The 18,797-nt window shown below is 42.7% G+C and overlaps 2 protein-coding genes across 2 annotated transcripts in view; one reads left to right on the top strand and one right to left on the bottom strand.

Moving 5' to 3' along the window:
• Positions 1-1,859: 1,859 nt before the first annotated feature.
• On the bottom strand, positions 1,860-16,327 carry ALKBH1 (alkB homolog 1, histone H2A dioxygenase). Its single transcript, XM_049825616.1, has 6 exons — positions 16,146-16,327; positions 13,184-13,292; positions 8,812-8,974; positions 5,224-5,314; positions 3,890-4,083; positions 1,860-3,356 (listed from the first exon to the last, which is right to left on the bottom strand). The coding sequence occupies exons 1-6, from the start codon at positions 16,272-16,274 to the stop codon at positions 2,933-2,935; spliced, it is 1,110 nt and encodes a 369-aa protein (XP_049681573.1). The 5' UTR covers positions 16,275-16,327; the 3' UTR covers positions 1,860-2,932.
• SLIRP (SRA stem-loop interacting RNA binding protein) overlaps positions 16,306-18,797 on the top strand; it is a 4,090-nt gene continuing 1,598 nt past the window's right edge. The window contains exons 1-3 of the mRNA XM_049825617.1: positions 16,306-16,453; positions 16,609-16,667; positions 18,328-18,435. Coding sequence (XP_049681574.1) covers positions 16,360-16,453; positions 16,609-16,667; positions 18,328-18,435 — 261 coding nt within the window. The 5' untranslated portion in view covers positions 16,306-16,359. The remainder of the gene's footprint in view (positions 16,454-16,608; positions 16,668-18,327; positions 18,436-18,797) is intronic.

Raw genomic sequence — 18,797 nt, 5'->3', positions numbered from 1 at the left:
CTGGAGATTTTATTTTCCGTTTACTCTTGATTATAAAAAAAATCAGTAATTGTTTAAACTGTGTTGGACAGTTAGCATTATCTGTAGATCACATAATGTACAGAGAACATGTGGTAAACGTGCTTCATTTCCAGGTGGCCTTGAATTAAACAGGATTATCTTCCTGTAATCAACTCATTACATTAATTTTCTTGCAGAATTAGTCCAGATGACCTCTTCTTTTCCCTCCCCTCAGCTGTGCACAGCTGGATATCCTAGAAGACTACTGCCTATGCCATTGATGCAATTTTGTGCTTGTGGCTCTTGGGCAGTACTTCCCCTTTAGAGGAATTAAAAGCTACAGAGATTACCTCAGTGTGTACCTATATGAACGCAAGCAAATATCTGTGGTACCTATAGAGACAAAAATTTAATCAGTGCTATAAAAAAATCCTGTTGTGTCATCACAGACCTCAACAAATGAGGTGCAGTATCACCACCTGAGAGCTGCGTAGAGTAGGTCAATAGTTCACAATCATTCTGTCCTAGAAGGGAAATTAGCAGAGCGTATCGCTTGAGGCAGCCCTATTCCCCACCTTCTTCCGAGGGCAGTAGCTGCCTCTTCAAAATCACGTTCTGGAAGCACAGCTTGCAGAGCCCACAACAGCCCTGTGGTTTGCTCATGTGTACTCCACTCTTCTGTGGTTACAGAACCGATGCTCACTGCAAAGCTGGCAGTTCAGGAAATTCTCCCTTATAGTTGTTTCTCTTTGTACACAGGTGATTTTGTTTTTTTCCAGGTTGTTTCCCATAGTCCCATTTCTGGGTCATGGACTTTTCATTTTCTAGGTATCTGACAGAATTAGATCACAGCTGTCTCTCACGCACAATGGCATTAGATAACAAGCTTGACTGCAAGTCAGTAACTCAGCAAATTCTCAACTCCGTCACACCTAAACATAAGGCACTGGATATTTCCCATGCCCAATTGCTATCAGTAGTCTGCAGCACTTCCTACAATTTTAAACTGCAGAGGATAAACGGTATGGTTTCTTGTCCTTGAATAAATGATTGCTTGTCATTTGCTATATACTTGTAGGGAACCGAAGACATGAGAACCATGGACTTAAACCTCAGCCTGTGACATGAAGAAACCAGCTCCAGTTCACAACCATCTAGTTCCATGACTGTCTTCTCTCATCTTCAGTGCTGAGTGAGTTGGCAGATTTTTTTGCATCCCTCTTGAATGAAGAGCAGTCAGTCTGCCTTCTCACTGACAGGAAAACAAATATTCCTTTCCCCTTCCCCACCTTCAGGTGCCATTAAGGGAATTTTGCTGTTTTCTGAGACCTACTCAGTCAACTTTCCTTTCTGGTCATGTTGTAACCTCTGTGTAATAGTATTCACTCTCCCAGGCCTCGGCTGTAAATAGACCAGGCCTAGGACACAGAAAGGACACATTTCTGGTATAGAATTCAATATTAAAACCCACATCTGATTATTTTAGACATTAAACTACTGGAGCTCTTTGCAGATTTGTGCAAGGAATTAATTGCACATACACATACATTCACCTGCTATGAAATAAGCAGACCAGACACACTTTCCCCATGAGGAAAAGCTGCCACATACAGATTAAATTGGACTTTGATGCTGCAGGCAACACCTCTCTGAAACTGCCCAACAAACCCTGAACTGCCCATAAGTAAAGTAGCCCCACAGACATAAGCAGGGCTCCTGCACCTGAGCTGGCAGAGGCAGTAGATCCAAAAGAAGCCTGGAGGGAACAGCACAAGGGATGTGGAGCATTAACAATATACTGAAATAACTAACAGGGAGAAAAAGAAAAGAAAAAACCCAGCCCCAAACTGATAGAGATCTTTAATTTAAAAACCAAATAAGTTTATTCATTGGGAAACTGCAACAAAATACCCCAGGGATAGTGCATTCCACTCCAACAATTAAAATTGCATTAAAAAGCAGATAGGAAGAAAACTGGCACAAAAGCTAGTGGTTTTCTTTGTTTCAATGTATTTATCTTTGGGTGACACAGATAGCCACTGATTAATTTTTTAGGTACTTAATTTACAACTTCATTGCTTTGACTTGCAAGTCATTCTGTTTCTTCATTGTTTCTTAAAGATGCTAGTTTGGGACTGGAGGACCATAATCTGCAGGCACTTAAGAGGGGGCAGTTTTGAAAGAATTGGGATGTAGGGCTCAGACACATACTTACTGTTGGGAGGAGACCCAGCTGGGAGCTACTAGGTATTCTAAGGAGATACTGCTCCCAACTGTTTCTGTCTAAAATCTGAGTTATGCAAAAAAAGTCCAGTTCCACTCATAAGAGCAGTTTCTGCTGCAGCTGAGGGGGTGCAAGCAGGCAAAAGGAGAGCACAGTACTACAGCAAGCTTACACCAGGTGTTGCAAGGGAGCTGCAAGTTTCTGATCACTGAACCAGTTTTTGGAGTAGAGGTAATTTTCGTGGAAATGCTGCAGGTAGGTCTCACACCCTTAGCAGCCTATTGTCATTCATACTTATTACTGCACTTCAGCTGAGCTTTACAAGCCCAATAGGATTCTTTAACACATAGCAATTATGTATCTTTTGCTAGCACTTTTCTGTCCAATGATTTCAGAATACTTCATGAGCACACTGAACCAAGCTTAAAATTCTCTGACATACAGGTATTTTAAATGGAAGAGTACAGTAAATGTCTGCAACAAAACAGCAATAGAGTTCATCTCCTGAGTCCCAGTCCTGCACTTACCATTATTTTCCTTTTAAATTCTTTTTCTCCCCCACCTGTTTTTTACAGCAAAGAGGACTACATTTATTCTGCAGAAGTTTATTAATCCCAATACAAACAAGTGACTTCGAGTATGATTACATTAGTTTCCAATTCCAATGGAGGTTGCCTCTCCAGTCAATGTCAGCATGATCTCCTGGTCTCAGCTTTCTGTATTTAGTTTAAGTCTCTTGGCTCTGCTGTTCTCCTGATGCTGACTGTCTTCAGAGGGTGCTTGGCCGTTTCCATCTGTCCCAGATTCCTCTGGAAATTTCTGACCCTCAGCCAACACCTGCCGAATAGTCATATTAATGCGGGAAGACTGCAAGTACTTGGCACAGACCTGCCAATCCTCATCAGAGCTGTGCTCAATGACTGAGCCAGCAGGAAGGTCTGAAGAAAGTGCTTGGTCCAGGCACAAAGGCAAAGCTGTCCCTTCGGGGTTGGGGAGGACCCGGGGGACTGCATGGTACAGCAGACGGCTGAAGCCAGACATCACCATGATATCTCCACTGTGCATGAACATTGCTGTTGGAGCCTCCTCCCGCTTCAGGCCCCCAAGCAAAAATATCGAGGATTGCCCAAAACTAGAGATGGTATGAGAATGGAGAGAGAAGATAAGACAAATTCAGGTAGAGAACAATTATACGTACAGTAAGAAAATACAGCAGCTAAATCCTTTTTTTTTAAAAAAAAATAATCCCAAAGAAGAAAACCAAATGGACTCCTAGTAACACCTTTACAATGAGAACATGAAAAACAGACCAAGAGGCCTGGTTCAACGTAGCCATAGTGTGAGCAGTTGCCCCACCAGGTTTCAAGCTCTGCTGAGGTATTTCATCTTTGCCTGCTAGTACCCAATTGCCACCCTGCTGCTTTAGAACAGAAATGTGCTCTGTGCAAAGAGCTCTTACACTCCAGGCTCCACATGCTATTCAAGCAGTCTTCAAAGAAAAACCTATGCCCTTGAGCTACAGCTTCCTACTGTTCAAATCTTCAGAGAGTGAAGATTATATACCCAATTAGCAAACTACATCATACCAACTTCCTATAACCAGATGCAACCATAGAAAAAAGCCACCAATCCTTCCACAACACTTGAGTGCTTTTCTTGACTCACCTGAATGATAAAAGGGGCCAAGAATGGTCCAGTTCAGATTCATCCACATGAATTCCCAGTGAAGAGTCAAAATGATAGTAGTTCAAGATCCCTGCTTGGGCTTGGAAACCCCGGAACCCGCAGGCTGCAGCCACTTGTTCTGACAGGAATGCAAGGTCTGAGGGGAAAGGAGTGTGGTGATTTGCTGAGTACTTCTGGAGGAAGAAGAGCAGGGAAAAAAAACAACCAAACCACACCCAGAACATCAGAGTAGCAAATACAACTGGAAACAAACATTGAATGAGAACTTAGACATTTGGCTGATAGTCATGGAGAAGGACATAATATTTGCCTGGAAAATGACTACAACATAGGCACAACCACAGCAAGTTTACCTCTTGTCATTTAATTCTGGGCCTATGTTGAGACTGCCAGGACTCAATTAATCATGGAGTTAATCATTATATCTGGATGCCAAACCTGAAGTCACTAAGACTAATACCTAAGGCTAGTACCAACATCCTGAGGATCTACTTGGTCACTACCTATATCTGCCAATGGAAACACAGTTCTGTATCTCATCAACAGAGCTCTGAAACAAGCATCTTTGTTCCTTCTTTGAAGGACAGGACAAACAGGAATCAGTTGCAAACCTATTTTTTTCTCTCTCCCATGAGTGATTCTGAGAGGACTGGAAGGGAATAACCGAGTTCTTATTAAGGCCACCCAATAATAGGCTGACCTGGGAAATATAAGGCTGCAAGCAGATTTGGTTAAGTATCTGCAATATACTGATAAGACTGCATATTCGCTCTGCCATCCTTTCTCAGCCTCCATCTGACTCGGTCTTATGAAAAAGTTTATTTTGGTCAGGAGTCCCAAAATAGCTGTTGGTTGGTGAGACTGTACTATACTGGTTCAGACTCTTAAGTTCAAAGTCACATCAGCAGCAGTCTCCTCCTGCTCTCGCTCACCCTTCCAAAGAGTAGTTTCTCAGAAGCAGCTGTCTTCAAGCAGTCAAGGTCATTCTCACCTTAAGTAGTTAATGATGCTTTTGTGACTATCCCTTTTGGTGGGGTAACTGCTGACTTAACCTAAAATAGAGTCACAGGTCTAGAGCTGAGTATATGCTACCATGCTACCTTTCAAAGGAAGGATTGCAGCAATGGACTTATGCTGTTAAATCCTTCACAGTAAACTAATACAGATTAAAATGTTCTTACAAGCATGGTTTGTTCCAGCCTTTGCTCAAGGCTGTCTTGTAGGATTACAAGCATTTTATTCCATGATACCCTCCTCTGTCTGCCATTCAGAGTGCTTACAGCTAAGAAAAATGAAGAATTTAATTTCAATACCTTGGTATCCCAATTATAATGGTAACCAAGGGTCACCCAGCGCAGCTTCTCCAGTAAGCTTCTGGGCTCCCATCTACTGGAACCTTTCCTTCTGCAAAGACAAAATGGAAAGAAATAGGATATGTGTTAATTTCTGAGGGGTTTTCTGGTAGTGCAGCATCCAGTAATGAGATTCACTCATCTATATGACAGCCTACTAAAACCATCAATGCTAAACTTTTATTTTCAGTGCCATTATTTTTTTCCTCCAAAGACCTTGAAAATTCAGTTCATGCAATTTGTGGAAGCTATAGGGCCTACTGCCAACTGCTGTAGGCTTGAAAACTTGTATTTTCAACATAGTACATAATGGGTTATCAGATGGAGACAACACAATGAACTGGTGCAGATTTAGAATCAGAATTAAGTATGTACTATTTGAGCACCTGAAAGTGAAAGAACAGAATCTGTAAAGATCTAAAAGCTGCAAACACAAGGAAAAACTATTCTAGGCACTTAATGGAAAATGACAAGAAGGAAAACTGCTTCACCTGACAGTAAAGCATATCAAGCTGCATAATACTGCAAAGGACCATTAATTCTACTACTTGGTACTTTTACAAGAAGTCCTTAGGATGGACTGACTCAATGTTCCCTAAGCAAGACTGCTCTAGCTATGACCATACAATTCTTGTAATGTCAAGAAGTCTAGATTGCAGGTATCCCCTATCCAGACTGCTATGCAGAACAAAAAAACTGTTCTTCTCAAGTGACAGCCCTAATGCAGAGGGGCTCAGTAGTCTGAAGCCACATGCCAATTTACCATTCTTACTTGAAAGTGGTGAAGGCAGGAAAAGACCTCAGGGACAGGCTTTTACTATGGCCTACAGAAAAGTCCTTAAAAAGTTACAAAAAAATATTACTATAGTAAATAAGATAGAAACATGCTAGTGACAAATGCAAAAAGGAAGGTACACATCTATCTTCTGGTCCACTTATTCCAGGAATTTCAGCTTCTTTTCTCAAGCTAAGTCATGTGTTATGGTAAAGAAAGAAAAGGGAAATGTACTCAGAACGTCATGATAAACAGTAGCGCCAGACGGTTGGCTTTCATTTATAGCCTCATTAGCGCAGTAAGACATACTCCTACAAAACAGGATTCATATTTGTGCTGCCACGGTCAAGTCTCAGCCAAGCATCTGCATTTAATGTGCATTTCTACCTGGATACACAGCTTGTTTCTGCCCTTCACCTATACTGCCCTGATAGCTCCTAAGCTAAACCAGGAACAGGAGTAAAAGGCCAGTTTCTTTACCTTTAGTAATTTTTCACAGCTCACTGATTATTGAAAGAAAGTCATCTCTCCAGTTTCCATCTTTGTTATAGGGTAATAGCAACTGCAATTACCATAATGCAGCAACACATTAACTGTCCAATACATGCTGCTTGGAACAATGTATGGAGCCTACAAGCAGGTAACACAGCATTAAGGAAAGGGAGAGCCCACAACTTGTTCCTCTCCATCTTTCAATCAACAAACTTCATGTTCATAATTAAATACTTTTAGCACGTGCCTTTTGAAAGTGCATTTCTTTCGCTACAGTGCTAGAGTGTTTGCACAAAAGCAGGAACCCTAATGTGCTCGGGAGGTCCTTATTCCCAGAACTTAGTATTTTGCATGTGATTTCACGTATGATTGCTAAGGAGAGGAAAGCCCAAGTGATACGTATCTGGAAACAAAGAGTTCCTAGAGTTGTAGCAGCAGATGCTCCTACAAGAAAGCACAGAGAAATTCTGGTATAACTATGTTAGAAAGAGAACAAGACGGAACAGCAGGGGGACTTCGGTCTGAAGCTCCCTTTTGTCTTTATTCACTGGTAAATGATTGCATCTATAAAATTCCCCCAGCCTTTTCCTTATACACAGGGATATATATATCCCTTCTCTACCCACTTTCATACTTTTAATTGTCCCCAGCACTAAAGAAAATACCCCAACTCCACTTTGTGAAGAGAGCACAGCATACATTTCTAGGAACTGTATGGACTCTCCCACCTCATAATTCCTGCATCCTGAAAAAAGCAGATAAGCCATGACCCAAGCACATTTATGCATCTTCCCGATGGCTTTAAAAAGCATTGAAGTTGTGTCCAATCTTGGAAGCAGACCTCTTTTTAGTTAAGCACTTTGTTTCTCCCTTCCCTGAAAGGCTTTCACTTGGCTACCTTGATCTGCTGTCCCCTAGGTAAAAGCACAAATACAGCAGTTTGCTCACTTGAAGACTCAGGCAAGTGCTTAATAAAACTGCCAGTGTTTCTGCCAGCCATCACTCTTCCAAACACTGTTTTCAACTGAACTGGATTCAGCTGCAAATTAACCTCTGTTCTGATCATTCTCTGTGCATGCAGGAGGTGCTGCTGGGAAAGGCCCGTCAAGCTGCAACAGTACCCCACTTTTGTCAGCTGTAGGGCACAATGCACAACACTTTCAAAGAACAATTTTTCATCCTTGATTGAACACAATAAAAGGTGTCTAAATTTCTGTAACTAATTCAGACTGAGCCTGGAAAACACAAGTGGGGATATAACTTCTCTCCTAGGTGCAAATATTTAGAAGTCCAAATCTTGCTTTTGCCATTCCGTATCTTGTAGACATTGAGAGTACTTTTGAAGAAAAATCTCAGCATGTCTCATTTTACTAAGAGACTGAGGTGGAAGATGAGAATTGTAGGTAACTCTGGTCACTCCATCACATGAAACAATCATTATGAAAAATAAGCAGTGAAATCAACAAGGTAATGATAAATACCCAAATAAGTAAAAAACTGTGTAATGTAAACAGCATCTATCTTGTGTGTATTTTTACAGGTGACTAATTAAAAAAAAAAAAATCTTTAAAACTTTCTACTTGACTTCAAAACTTGGACAAGTTCTCCATTAACTTCCAAATCAGGTAGAAGGCGGCAGCTGCGGCAGCCACAGAATCTTTCAGAGTAAACAGGATTGCCATTTAAATGGTACATTTAATCACCATCTCAGAGTGAATGAAGAAAAACAAACAAACAAAACCAAAACCAAACCACCCCACACCAAAACAAAGAAATACTTTGGAAAATAAAACCACAGAAACTAGCTGACTTGAGAAGTTCAAAAAGGTGCAGATAGCAGCCTTTCAATTACAGTATTCTAGGTCCAACAGCTGATTGGGAAGAAGAGCTAGCATGAGTGGTGTGTTTGGAAAGGATCCCTTTTGCTTCAGGAAAACTGAGGCCTAGAGGGATCTCATGGTTCCTCTTGTAGCTGAGCTTAGCAAGCTTCCAAGCACCATCATATCAGCCAGGGTCACTATTTTACATTTGACTGATGGTTTTGAAATAATTTGCTGCTAGAAAATCCCATTGTGAGTGTGAAAGCAGAGAATTAACAAGGATGCACATGAAGCCATGAAAAATCCGTCTTTAACTTGGCATGTCTGACACCATCTGTATACTGCCAGCACGTACGCAATCTTTTTCAGCTTCCCTTCCTTGCTCATTTTTCTTAGACCTTCTCAGAGCCGAGACCTTCTGGGTCTGTTAGTGTTGACCACCAAAGGTTACTGTGGACTCACCTCAGCTGCTCCTTGCTCTGTCCCCACAAGTCAATGGTCTTCTCAGGAGCCATGTGCAGGTCCAGGTTGCAGACATTGGGTTTCTGGGGGTATAGCTTGAGACACTGTTTCACCCAATGACGCTGGCAGCCCGGAAGGAAAGGGTTTGGTATGAAAATAAACCCTGACCACAGAGAAAAAGGGAGGGGAGAAAGTATGATTAGGCATTTCCCTGTTTTTTTCCTAAAAATAGAGCAAAGGTCAGAGTTACAGAGCAAAGGTCAGAGTTACTGAAAAAACACCTTAGACATACAACCACTGACTTTACATGTAAGTTGATGAAATCTATTAACAGGTCTGAATAGTTAAGTTAAAGCCTATTGTTTTTTTCACTACAAACAAATGGTGGCCATAAGGTAGAACAAAGGCAGGGAGGGCAGCCAATGCTGGTTCAAGTAAAAAAAATGACAAAAGGACATATCAATGTAAAGTATATTGATTACAGGTAGATAAAGAAGCAAGAACTTGGAAAGCCAGTTGCTTTGGAGTAAATTTGATTTTGAAATGATTCAGCAAGATTTTGCTCTTGAACCTTGCGAAGCTGAAGTAATTCTGGCCTATTTTTTCTAGACTTCAAACTAACCTTGTTGCTGCCTCTGAACTCATACTGTTTTCTTATTGCTACTTCAGTGTCATGAACTGCCAAGAGCAGTCCATGGGCTGAGCCAGTAATGTAAACTGCCCTCTCCTTTGCTTCATGCTTATTTCCAGGTAAGTCTGGTTGTATCTATCTTTGTATTTTGGTACTGTAGGATTAAAGTCAAATTATATCCCAAACTGCTTGTTGCTGACTGCAAATACTTTGCAATCATTGTTAATTAACAAAACAAAATAAACATGTAGATAGACTGCACATTCATTTAGCCAGGCACCTCAGGCAGAGTTCAAGCAGCAGCCCAAATAAGAGAGTTAGCAGAGACTAAATGAATTGATTTGGTCTATATCTTAACAGACAAGAGTCCTTGACATAAGATCTGCCATCAGCATGAGTGCTAACAGGATTCTTCACTGCAACATTCTCCCCAGCTCCCCAGGGGTGTTTCCTTCCAGGCCAGGGTCGACAGTATTGATGAATGAGCATCTGATGGGAGAAGATGCTATTAATCTGTATTGTACCTACCCTGAGAATCAAGGCACTCTCTCAAAGACTATCAATTCAGTAAGACTCACCAACACAAAATTCACATACAGAGATAAGGGTATAGGAGGAACAAAGGAAAAGGAGGTTTCAAGGTTTTGCCCTACTGTGTCTTTTTGAACTTCTCAGTCATATCAAGTTAAACAGAGACAAAAATAGATGAAAAAGGAAGAAGCAAGGCTAGGAGTCTCAGTAGGATACAAACTTGCCTTGTAGCCTTATGAAAGTGGTAATAAAAGCACAGAAAAAGCTTCCTGCCAGCATACCTCACAGACCTCACAAGATTAAATTAACTGGTTAGAAAAAGAGGCTTCAGTGTATTAATAATATACTGTCATTCATTTCACTCCGTTCCTGCACCTTCAGACTATGGCAGCCTTCTAACAGGTCTGGTTACAAGAAGTTTCTTTGCCAGAAGCATTAAATTACTTTCTCTTGGCCTCTGCATAGAACAGACTAATAATATTGCCCTTCCCATCTACAGCTTTTGATGTGGGGTTTTCAAAGCACTTCACTACATTCACGAAATTATACTCTACTATGTATGTATTATCTTAGGTATTAATGAATGAATTGAAGCCTGGAGGGCTAGTTACACACAGAGATGAGAACAAGAATCCAAATTTTATGACTCTTGTATCAGAAGCTTAGAACATGCTCATGTCTCTCCAAACCCTTCATTGCTTACTCCTAAGAAACCAGATTAGTCTAGATTTACAAAAGCAAGAACAAAAAAGCAGGTTACTGCTATGCTTCTGATACCAAGAAAGGCAGAAAACCCTGAATTTCAAACAGTTGCAGAGTTTTACTATAAAATTCTACACTAACGTTCAAGACTAATAGTTCCTGGGAGGGCTAATAGCACTAGAAATCAGTGACGTACCACACATAGGAGGGAGAAGAGTAAGCAATATATTTCTGTAGCAATCTTTCTGAGCTGACTAAAGAACACCAAAGACAAGCTTTGACAGCAACACAATGGAACCTCTTGGCCTTGAAAGAGTTGGTCTACGTAGAATGGCCAAAAGACAAATTCTTCGGGGATCTGTATACTAAAAGTATCTGCCTTGAGGAAGCAGATGCAGTTCTCTTACTACAACATAATCTTGCAGCACATTAGGAATTAATTTACACCTAGTGAAAGTGGTCTCCAGCCTCAGTCAAAGGAAGGGTAAGACACACAGATGTCTAGCAACAAGAACAACCCCTCATAAAACCAGTTTGTGTCAGTTACAAAGACCCAAAGACAGCATCACCCACATCTCACAGAACTCGGGATACAGCAACAGAAATTCGCCCAGCTTCCTTAGTCTTATATTTCATTGCTCACTGTGGGGACAAAACCATATAACTTCCCTTCCATATGCCCATAAACAAACCAAAGAAATTCTAACTTATTTTAGAGGGCTATTGGGGCAGTTGGTTAAATATATTATAGAACTTTAGGATGTCCAGATAAAGGTAGCTGAAAAAGGATAATATATTATTCTTGTCCACACATGACTTGATTCTAAACAGGACTGAGAATTTGTTAATGTATTTACATTTCATTTTAGTGAAACATTTTCTTTGTCAAAGCAGAAGAAAAAACGCAGTTAAGTGGAACACTTGTGATCCACCCCCCACATAATTGCTAGGAAAGACGTTTAGACAGACATAAAACGACAAGTGAGACCAAGCAAGGGCAGCTATAATATGACAAGTAAGTGGAACAAAAAAATTTAGAGGCAAGAAGAGGTGGAAGCCTTTCTCCTGAAGTTATTCAACTCCCTGTGTATTAACCATGCCAGATGGCTAGTGTGGCTGCCTCAGTTTCAGAATCAGTAGGCTGGCTTCATAGCAACCCACACAGACACTGACTGCAGTCCCAATGAACCAAAAGAAACATGAGAAAAAACAAAAATCAAACAAATTGAGCAAAAGCTGGCTGGGCCACCAGGCTTAAAGAATACCGATTTGATGGTTCTAAGTCTAACCAGTGGCTGTTATGAGCTGTGTTTCCTCAGGTTGATGTTGGGGCCAAGACTGATAACTACATCTACATCAACAACCTGGATGATGGGACATTCATCCTCATCACATTTACAGATAACACTAAATTGGGGCAGCAGTGGATATGCTGGAGGCTACTGCTGCCACTGAAAGGGACCTTGACAAAACAAAGGAATGGGCCAACAAGAACCTCAGAAGTTCAACAGTGATAATCCTGCACCTAGGGCAGAATAACCCCATGCAACAGTATGGCCTGAGGACCAGGGAGCCGCTCTAAATCAAAGGACATGGGGGTCCTGGAGGACAAATTGAGCATGAGTCAGTAGTGCACCCTTGTGGCAATAAAGGCTGATTACACATTGGCCTATATTAGTAAGAGCTACCTAAAGGGGCATACAAAGAAGGTGGAGCCAGATTCTTCTCAGAGGTGCACAGCAAGATTATGAGAGGCAACAGTCACAAATTACAGCAAGGCAAATTTTGATTAGACATAGGGTGAAAAAAGATCACAACAAGTGGCCCAGATGTACAGATGCCCAGAGAGGGTGTGTAATCTCTGTCCCTGGAGATTTCCAAAACTCACCCATACAAAGCTCTGAGTCACCTGATCTAACTTTCAACTTGACCCTGCTTTAAGCAGGGAGTTGGACTAGACCTCTGGAGGTCCCTTCCAACCTAACATATTTCTGTGATTCTACCAGGTGACCTGCAAACCTAAGACACATTTCAGTTTTTGAAATAACCTGCCTAATGAAATTACTCTGTACCTTGAATAGGACAAGAGGTTCTTAGTCACTTATTGGGCTCAGTGTTCTACACCAGGAAGTAGATGACACACTTCAGCCCCAAAATGACTGTATTTCAGTCACTTATCTAATTTTCACGATATATATTGAAGAAAAATAGATGCTACAGAAATATAATATCTCTATGAAAGGCAACAGGAATCAATTCCCACAAGGGATGGACTGGTTGATCAGTGACTTTGAAACAACTGGCCCTTCTGTTCTCACCTTCATATATATTGTCACATCCCACCCTTTAGCTGACTCATTTGTCCTCCTGCAGTTAAAATAACATTAACTTACACTTAGGCAAACCAAAATAGCTTTTTCAGGCACGGCAAGGAGGGTAAGATAGAAGATGCCTGAATCCAAAGCAACAAGGTTGTGTTTAATTTTTCTTGAAATCAGAAGTACCTACCTGGATACCCATTGAGGCCATAGGCTTTCCACTGGCTAAGTGGCTGTAAGCCTGCTCTGTAGGCATCTTGATCACTGACTGAAGAAATACTGAGCTGTGATCTGAACACCTGGCAAAAGAACACAGATCTGGTTAAAAGAAAAAAAAAAAAGGAAGAAATATAAAATTCATCCAAAAATAGCACCTATAAGAAAGAGTGCTATCATATTCCAAGGTAAGTCTTGTGAAAATGCCAGCTATACCACAGAACTATTGTCTAAGCAACTGTGAGCAGAACAAGGCATGCTGCTAACAGAGCTACTGAGTACTTAACACAAGAATCAAAAGGTACCTACAGTTTTTACAATACTTAGGGATAAGGAGAGGTGCCCTCCATTCATGAAAAAACCCAAGCATTTTATACCAATGAGAAAAAAAATTGGCACTATTTGTCCATTTCCACAGTAGAACCTCATCATTATAAAACATTCTGGTAATTATCTATCTCCATTAGAGAGCAATATTTAGTACCCCCAACACTTTATACCTTCAAAGAATGTTCCAAATACAAGTTGCTTATGATCCCATAGGGTAGATGACTATTCTCATCTGTAATGTACAGAAGGAGAAGTAGTACAGTGATGAAATGACCACAGTTGTCTGATGTGAAGGACTGCAGAAACTGTACATTCTGAATACCACATTGCCACTTCTGTTTCCAACAGCAGGGCCAACAGCTCAAGGCTTAGCAAGATATATTTTCTTGAAGTACTCTCTCAGGTTGCAATAACACACATATTTAAGCTGCAATAAGCCGACACTTGCTGAAAAAAACCAAACTCATCCACTGTGTTCCCACTCCCTTCTTCCCTTAGGGCTGCAAACCACTTTAGGGAGGGCAGGGTTGAGGCAGGTTGTTTTTTTTCTGGCTTAGTTCCCTAGTCCAGCTCTCCACGTGACTGTGCATAAGTACAGGCTCGTGTAAGGAAAGAGCCGGCCAAGCATAGTGAGAATAAGCAGGCAGAGACAAGCGAGACTTCATTTATGACAATGTAAAGTGTATGTGAAATTAAGGCCTTTGCACGCAGACTCTACAGCAGTGAATGTATGAATCAGTCTCTTTGCAGGCTGATAGCTCCATTTAACGTCTTCTGAGCAATGGGTCCAAATTATGTACATAGAATTTGTAAGAAAACTCTGCACGACTGCTGGGCAGCAGCTTCTGGCAACACACTCAGTTTTACCAATTTTTCAGCTCTCTGCAAAAAGCAGCTTTGTGACTGCCAGCCTTGAAGAGCTTAGCTCAGAGTCCTGTCTGAAGAACATCCCCAGAAAGGCTATTCCTTTGACTAAGACTCTACCACCTCTCTGCCTTCTCAAACTGCTTACACACCAGCTGCTGCCAGGGCTTCTGGAGAACAGAAGCTGTTTCTATGCTGAAGAATTACATGTGCTGAATCAGTTAAATAAGCCTGGTAGCAGGACAGCTGGGGTATGTCACACCTCACTGGAGAACTCAATCATTTGAAGCAGTTTTCTGAAAGAAAAGGAACAATAGTATCTGGGCTAATCTGCCTGGCCTGTAGCTCTTCTTAATGAAAAAAGCCAGATGTTTTTAACCTGGGGGATAGAGAAATAAAAGATGGTTTCACTAGTAAGCTATCAACTGATCTTAGAAGGTAACAGGCACAAAAAGAACAATATGGAGAGGGGACAGATGCTTGTGATGCTTTCAAGTACTTTGAATTTCCCAGAAGGGCTGTAATGCTGGAATCCTTTATTTGATAAAGGATTACTGCAAGCTCAAGAAAGGCTGAAATGTTAACAACTCCCTTGTTTAATGCTAATGTCCTGAACAATTTCATATGGGTCAGGTTTTGTGTCCCATTAACAATATCAAAATTATAGTCTGAAAAGATAAAAAAAATATATATTCTAATACAACGGTAAAAAGAAAAGGCTAAGCATTTGAACTAAGAAAAACTAGGCAAAGTTTCCTTTTAACTATATTCCCTACTCCCTTTTTTCATATAAGCTCATACATAGAAAATCCCTGGTTAACAATTCCTCAGCAGATACCCATTACGCTTTTGTGAGGTGACAAAACACAAGATGACTTTAAAGGATCACTCAACGCACAGTAAACTATTAACCATGATGGCCACTACTTTCAGCTGTGCTCCTGACTACAGGCTCCCAATCCACCACAACGGTTGGGCTTGCGCTGATGGCTAAGCCAAATGTTTATTTATTATACAAGAGTAAAAAAGGAGAAGAAACTTTATCATGGGGAAGACAGCAAGAATCCTGGGCACACACTGCATAGCGGGGGGAAGCTGATCTCAGGTCCCTCTCCAGCTCACTCAGGTATTTCAGAGCCAAGGACCAGCAGGCCCAGGAAATAGTGCCAGCTCCAATACTGAAACTTGCTTTTTTCCATCCACATGTTCCTTTACTTCCCTTAAGTAATGCGTGGTTCTATTAGAGGCTTTGGAGATCCCTTACTGCAGTGTAGAAAGCTAATTAAACACTATGGTAATAAATAAACGTAAGCAAAAGTGAACAAGTGGCATGCTGGCCAGGGGCAGCAGGGACAGCAGCTCGTGCCCTCGGGCAGGGCCCCATAACCCCGCGGGCAGCCGGCCCAAGGGCACCCTGGGCGAGCCTGCCTCTGGGTCCCGCGGGCAGAGGGGCCCTGGACCCTCGCAGCTGCACGCCCTTCCTCAGCTGCTCGTCTCTAGTCACGCAACTAGCTTTTACGCGCTATAGCGGCCCGTGCTCAGCACTGGAGGGCAGCGTCCTCTAGCTAGTAACGGGGCGGCACTGGCGACTTGGCGTCGAGCACGACGGGAAGCAGCAGGTGGAGAGCACAGGCTGCAGCGAGATCGCCACGGCACCGCGCTGAAACACCGCGACACCCCTCAGAGGACGGGACGAGCTCGAAGCGCGCCGCGGGGCGAGGGCAGGGGGAGCCCAGCGTTACCTGGCCCCCCGGTACGGAGAAGTCCACCACACCCCGCAGGTCCGACGCATCACGTTGCCGGTAGAAGCGAAAAAGCCGGCGGAAGGCGTCCTCCCCACCCTCCCGTGTCAGGGCCGCGGCCGCCGCCATTTTGGCCAAGCCGCGGCGGCCGGCTCTGCGCACTGCCGGGGCAGGGCGGGGCGGGGCCGCCCGCCTTTCCGTCGCAGCTCCCAAGATGGCGGCGGCCAGCGGGGCGCGGGCGGTGGGGCGCCGCTCCAGGCGGCTCTTCGACATCTTCGTGGCTGAGGTTCCGTGGACAGTGTCGAGCAGTGAGTCTGCGCCGCCCCCCTCACCCCCCACTGGCGCTGGAGCTGGCGTGGGAGGAGGCGGCCCCGCCGCCTGTGCCGGCACTTGGCCGTGGGGGCCGGGCCAGGGCGGTTGCGGCCGCGCGGCCCGTGTAACCAGGTGTGCGTTTCTCCTACAGAGGAGCTGAAGGAGTACTTCTCCCAGTTCGGGTCAGTACAGAGGTGCCAGCTGCCGTTTGTGAGTATCTGCTCATCCTCCAGCCCGCTGTTCGTGCCGGCTCGGTAGAAGGGGGAAGAGCCGCTGGCTGGTGCTCACCGGGCCCTGGCAGGGTTGGTCCTGTTGCTGGGGCCCTGCCCTGAAGCCGGCTCCCCCACTCCCTCGGACCTGCTTTCTGGAAGCCTCTTCCTGTACTCTAGTCAGATTTTTCAGTGCTCGCCACCCTTAGTCTCCGCTCCCAGTGGGTGCTGCCGCTTGTCTGCGAGCTGTAGGCCTCGTTGAAGCTTAGTGGTTTCTATTGGCTTTGAAAGAGCTTTAGTATGAACCTACAGTGTTTTCCTCCTGTGGGTTCATACCCATCCAGAGTGCAGGGCTAACACAAAAACTGCAACCTCTTCAGGATGCTCCCAAGCTGTCAGCTGTTCATGCCTCTGCCATTTAGGTTATTTATCTTCTGAGCATGTAGGTTGGGGATAATAGTGTCTAGTGCAGTTTCTTAGAGGTGAGCAGTCAAAAAAAAAGGTGTGCCTTTCTCATTCTGTTATGAGTAAGTTGCAGGTCATTGCTGAAGGAGTAGAGGTTCTCCTGCCTGCTTGTGTTTCTCCATGTGATGTAATGGCCTGCTAAATTAAGCTCAGTGTGTAGTGAATGTCAGTTAGTGAGCTGATGGGTTAGCTATCAGTTGAGGACTAGTTTGGAAATGGAGAAAGATAGTTTGAAACAGTCTTTTATTTCTGAACACTGAAGCTTAGGTGTCTTATTTGCCATGCTCTGTTCCTCAGGCCCAGAACAGAGTGCATTGCTTCTTTGTGAAGGCTAGCAGCTTACCATAAACCTGCCTCCATTGCTGAGTAAAGCTGAACTGATGCATGTGTGTATGTTTTGATTTGGTGATGATTTTAGGAGTGTTCATTAATGCTTAAAACTGCCAGAGGTACAAAAATTTGCCAGCAGCATCAGACATCTAACTAAGACATCACTGGGATACTGAAACCGGGTAGTGTGACCACAGTACATTGTGGGTGAGAACTTCACTGCTGTTTCAAAGTACTGCCAGCCATGCCTGATGATCAGAGTGGCAGAGCTGTTGTGAGCTCTCTGATGGGGATCAGAGTTGGGATAAAAGGCACTTTGGTAGACTTAGGTTTTCTGCATTATCTCCTCTTTATTGACAACTGTCTCTTCCAGCTGGCAAATTATTCTTAAAAATAACTTTTTTTTTCTTTTCAGTGCAGTTAATGCTTGTCATCTCGAATTGTAGCCTGCTTTCTTAGTACCTTAAGCAGCTGCTTTATCTTGCTGAATGCTTTTCAAGTACTGTGGCAGGCTTATTTTCAAATCAGGCAGCCATTTAAATGTCAGTTCTGTTGTGACTGGCTTAATAGTAGATAACTACTGCAGTTTGAAACAACTGGCTATGCATTATACCAGTCTTCAACCATAACTTAAAACCTTGAATTTTTTTATGATTGGCGGACTCAAATTGAAAGAAGGGGATGCAGAACAGCTTCTGCTAGGCCCTCGCATGCTGTCAACGAGAGTAAATGTCTTAAAGTGTGAAAAATGCTTCTGAAACAGCAAGTGTGCCGATTTCTCTGATAATTTCTGAATCCCTAAAATCGAATATCTGTTATGTGAATATTTTCTGCAGTAATTGGATTTTTTTTAAACTGGTAACTAGGACAAAGATACAGGCTTTCACAGACGTTATTGCTGGATTAAATTCTCGACTCCACAAGATGTTCAGAATGTGTTTCAGAAGGACTCCCACATACTTGAAGGTGCCAAGGTAATGCACTAATTCCTTTAAAGAAGTTATGTAATGAGTTGAGCTCTTTAATTCTGCCTTTGGTTTGACACAGTAACATCAAAATACTGCCATACTCATTCCAAGTGTGATTAAGCATTTTGCCACTTAATGTGTGTTTAATTTTTTTTTTAAATCATTAACACTTTTGTTTATTCCCCGCTCTCAACTTGACTCATTAGGGTCTGAGACCATATAGATACCACAGAGATCACATACCAGAGATCTAAACCTTCTGCTATACGAAGCTAAGGAACCATGAATGCAGTAAAATTGTTCAGGAACTGCCATGCAGCTAGTTATTATTTGTAATACAGGTTTCTGCAGGTGGATTCCAAAATCTA

This window comes from Accipiter gentilis, chromosome 22 (assembly GCF_929443795.1).
Source record: "Accipiter gentilis chromosome 22, bAccGen1.1, whole genome shotgun sequence".
Lineage (NCBI taxonomy): Eukaryota > Metazoa > Chordata > Aves > Accipitriformes > Accipitridae > Astur > Astur gentilis.
The sequence above is the reverse complement of the archived record's forward strand: the minus strand, read 5'-3'. Positions and strand labels throughout refer to the sequence as shown.

Excerpts from the sequence above, each read along its gene's own strand:
- ALKBH1 (XM_049825616.1), bottom strand. The coding sequence starts at position 16,274 with ATGGCGGCGGCCGCGGCCCTGACACGGGAGGGTGGGGAGGACGCCTTC. Across the intron at positions 8,975-13,183 it reads TGGCCTCAATGGGTATCCAG|GGTTTATTTTCATACCAAAC; the intron begins GTAGGTACTTCT and ends CTCTGTGGTCAG. Across the intron at positions 3,357-3,889 it reads TGGCCCCTTTTATCATTCAG|TTTTGGGCAATCCTCGATAT; the intron begins GTGAGTCAAGAA and ends TACCATCTCTAG.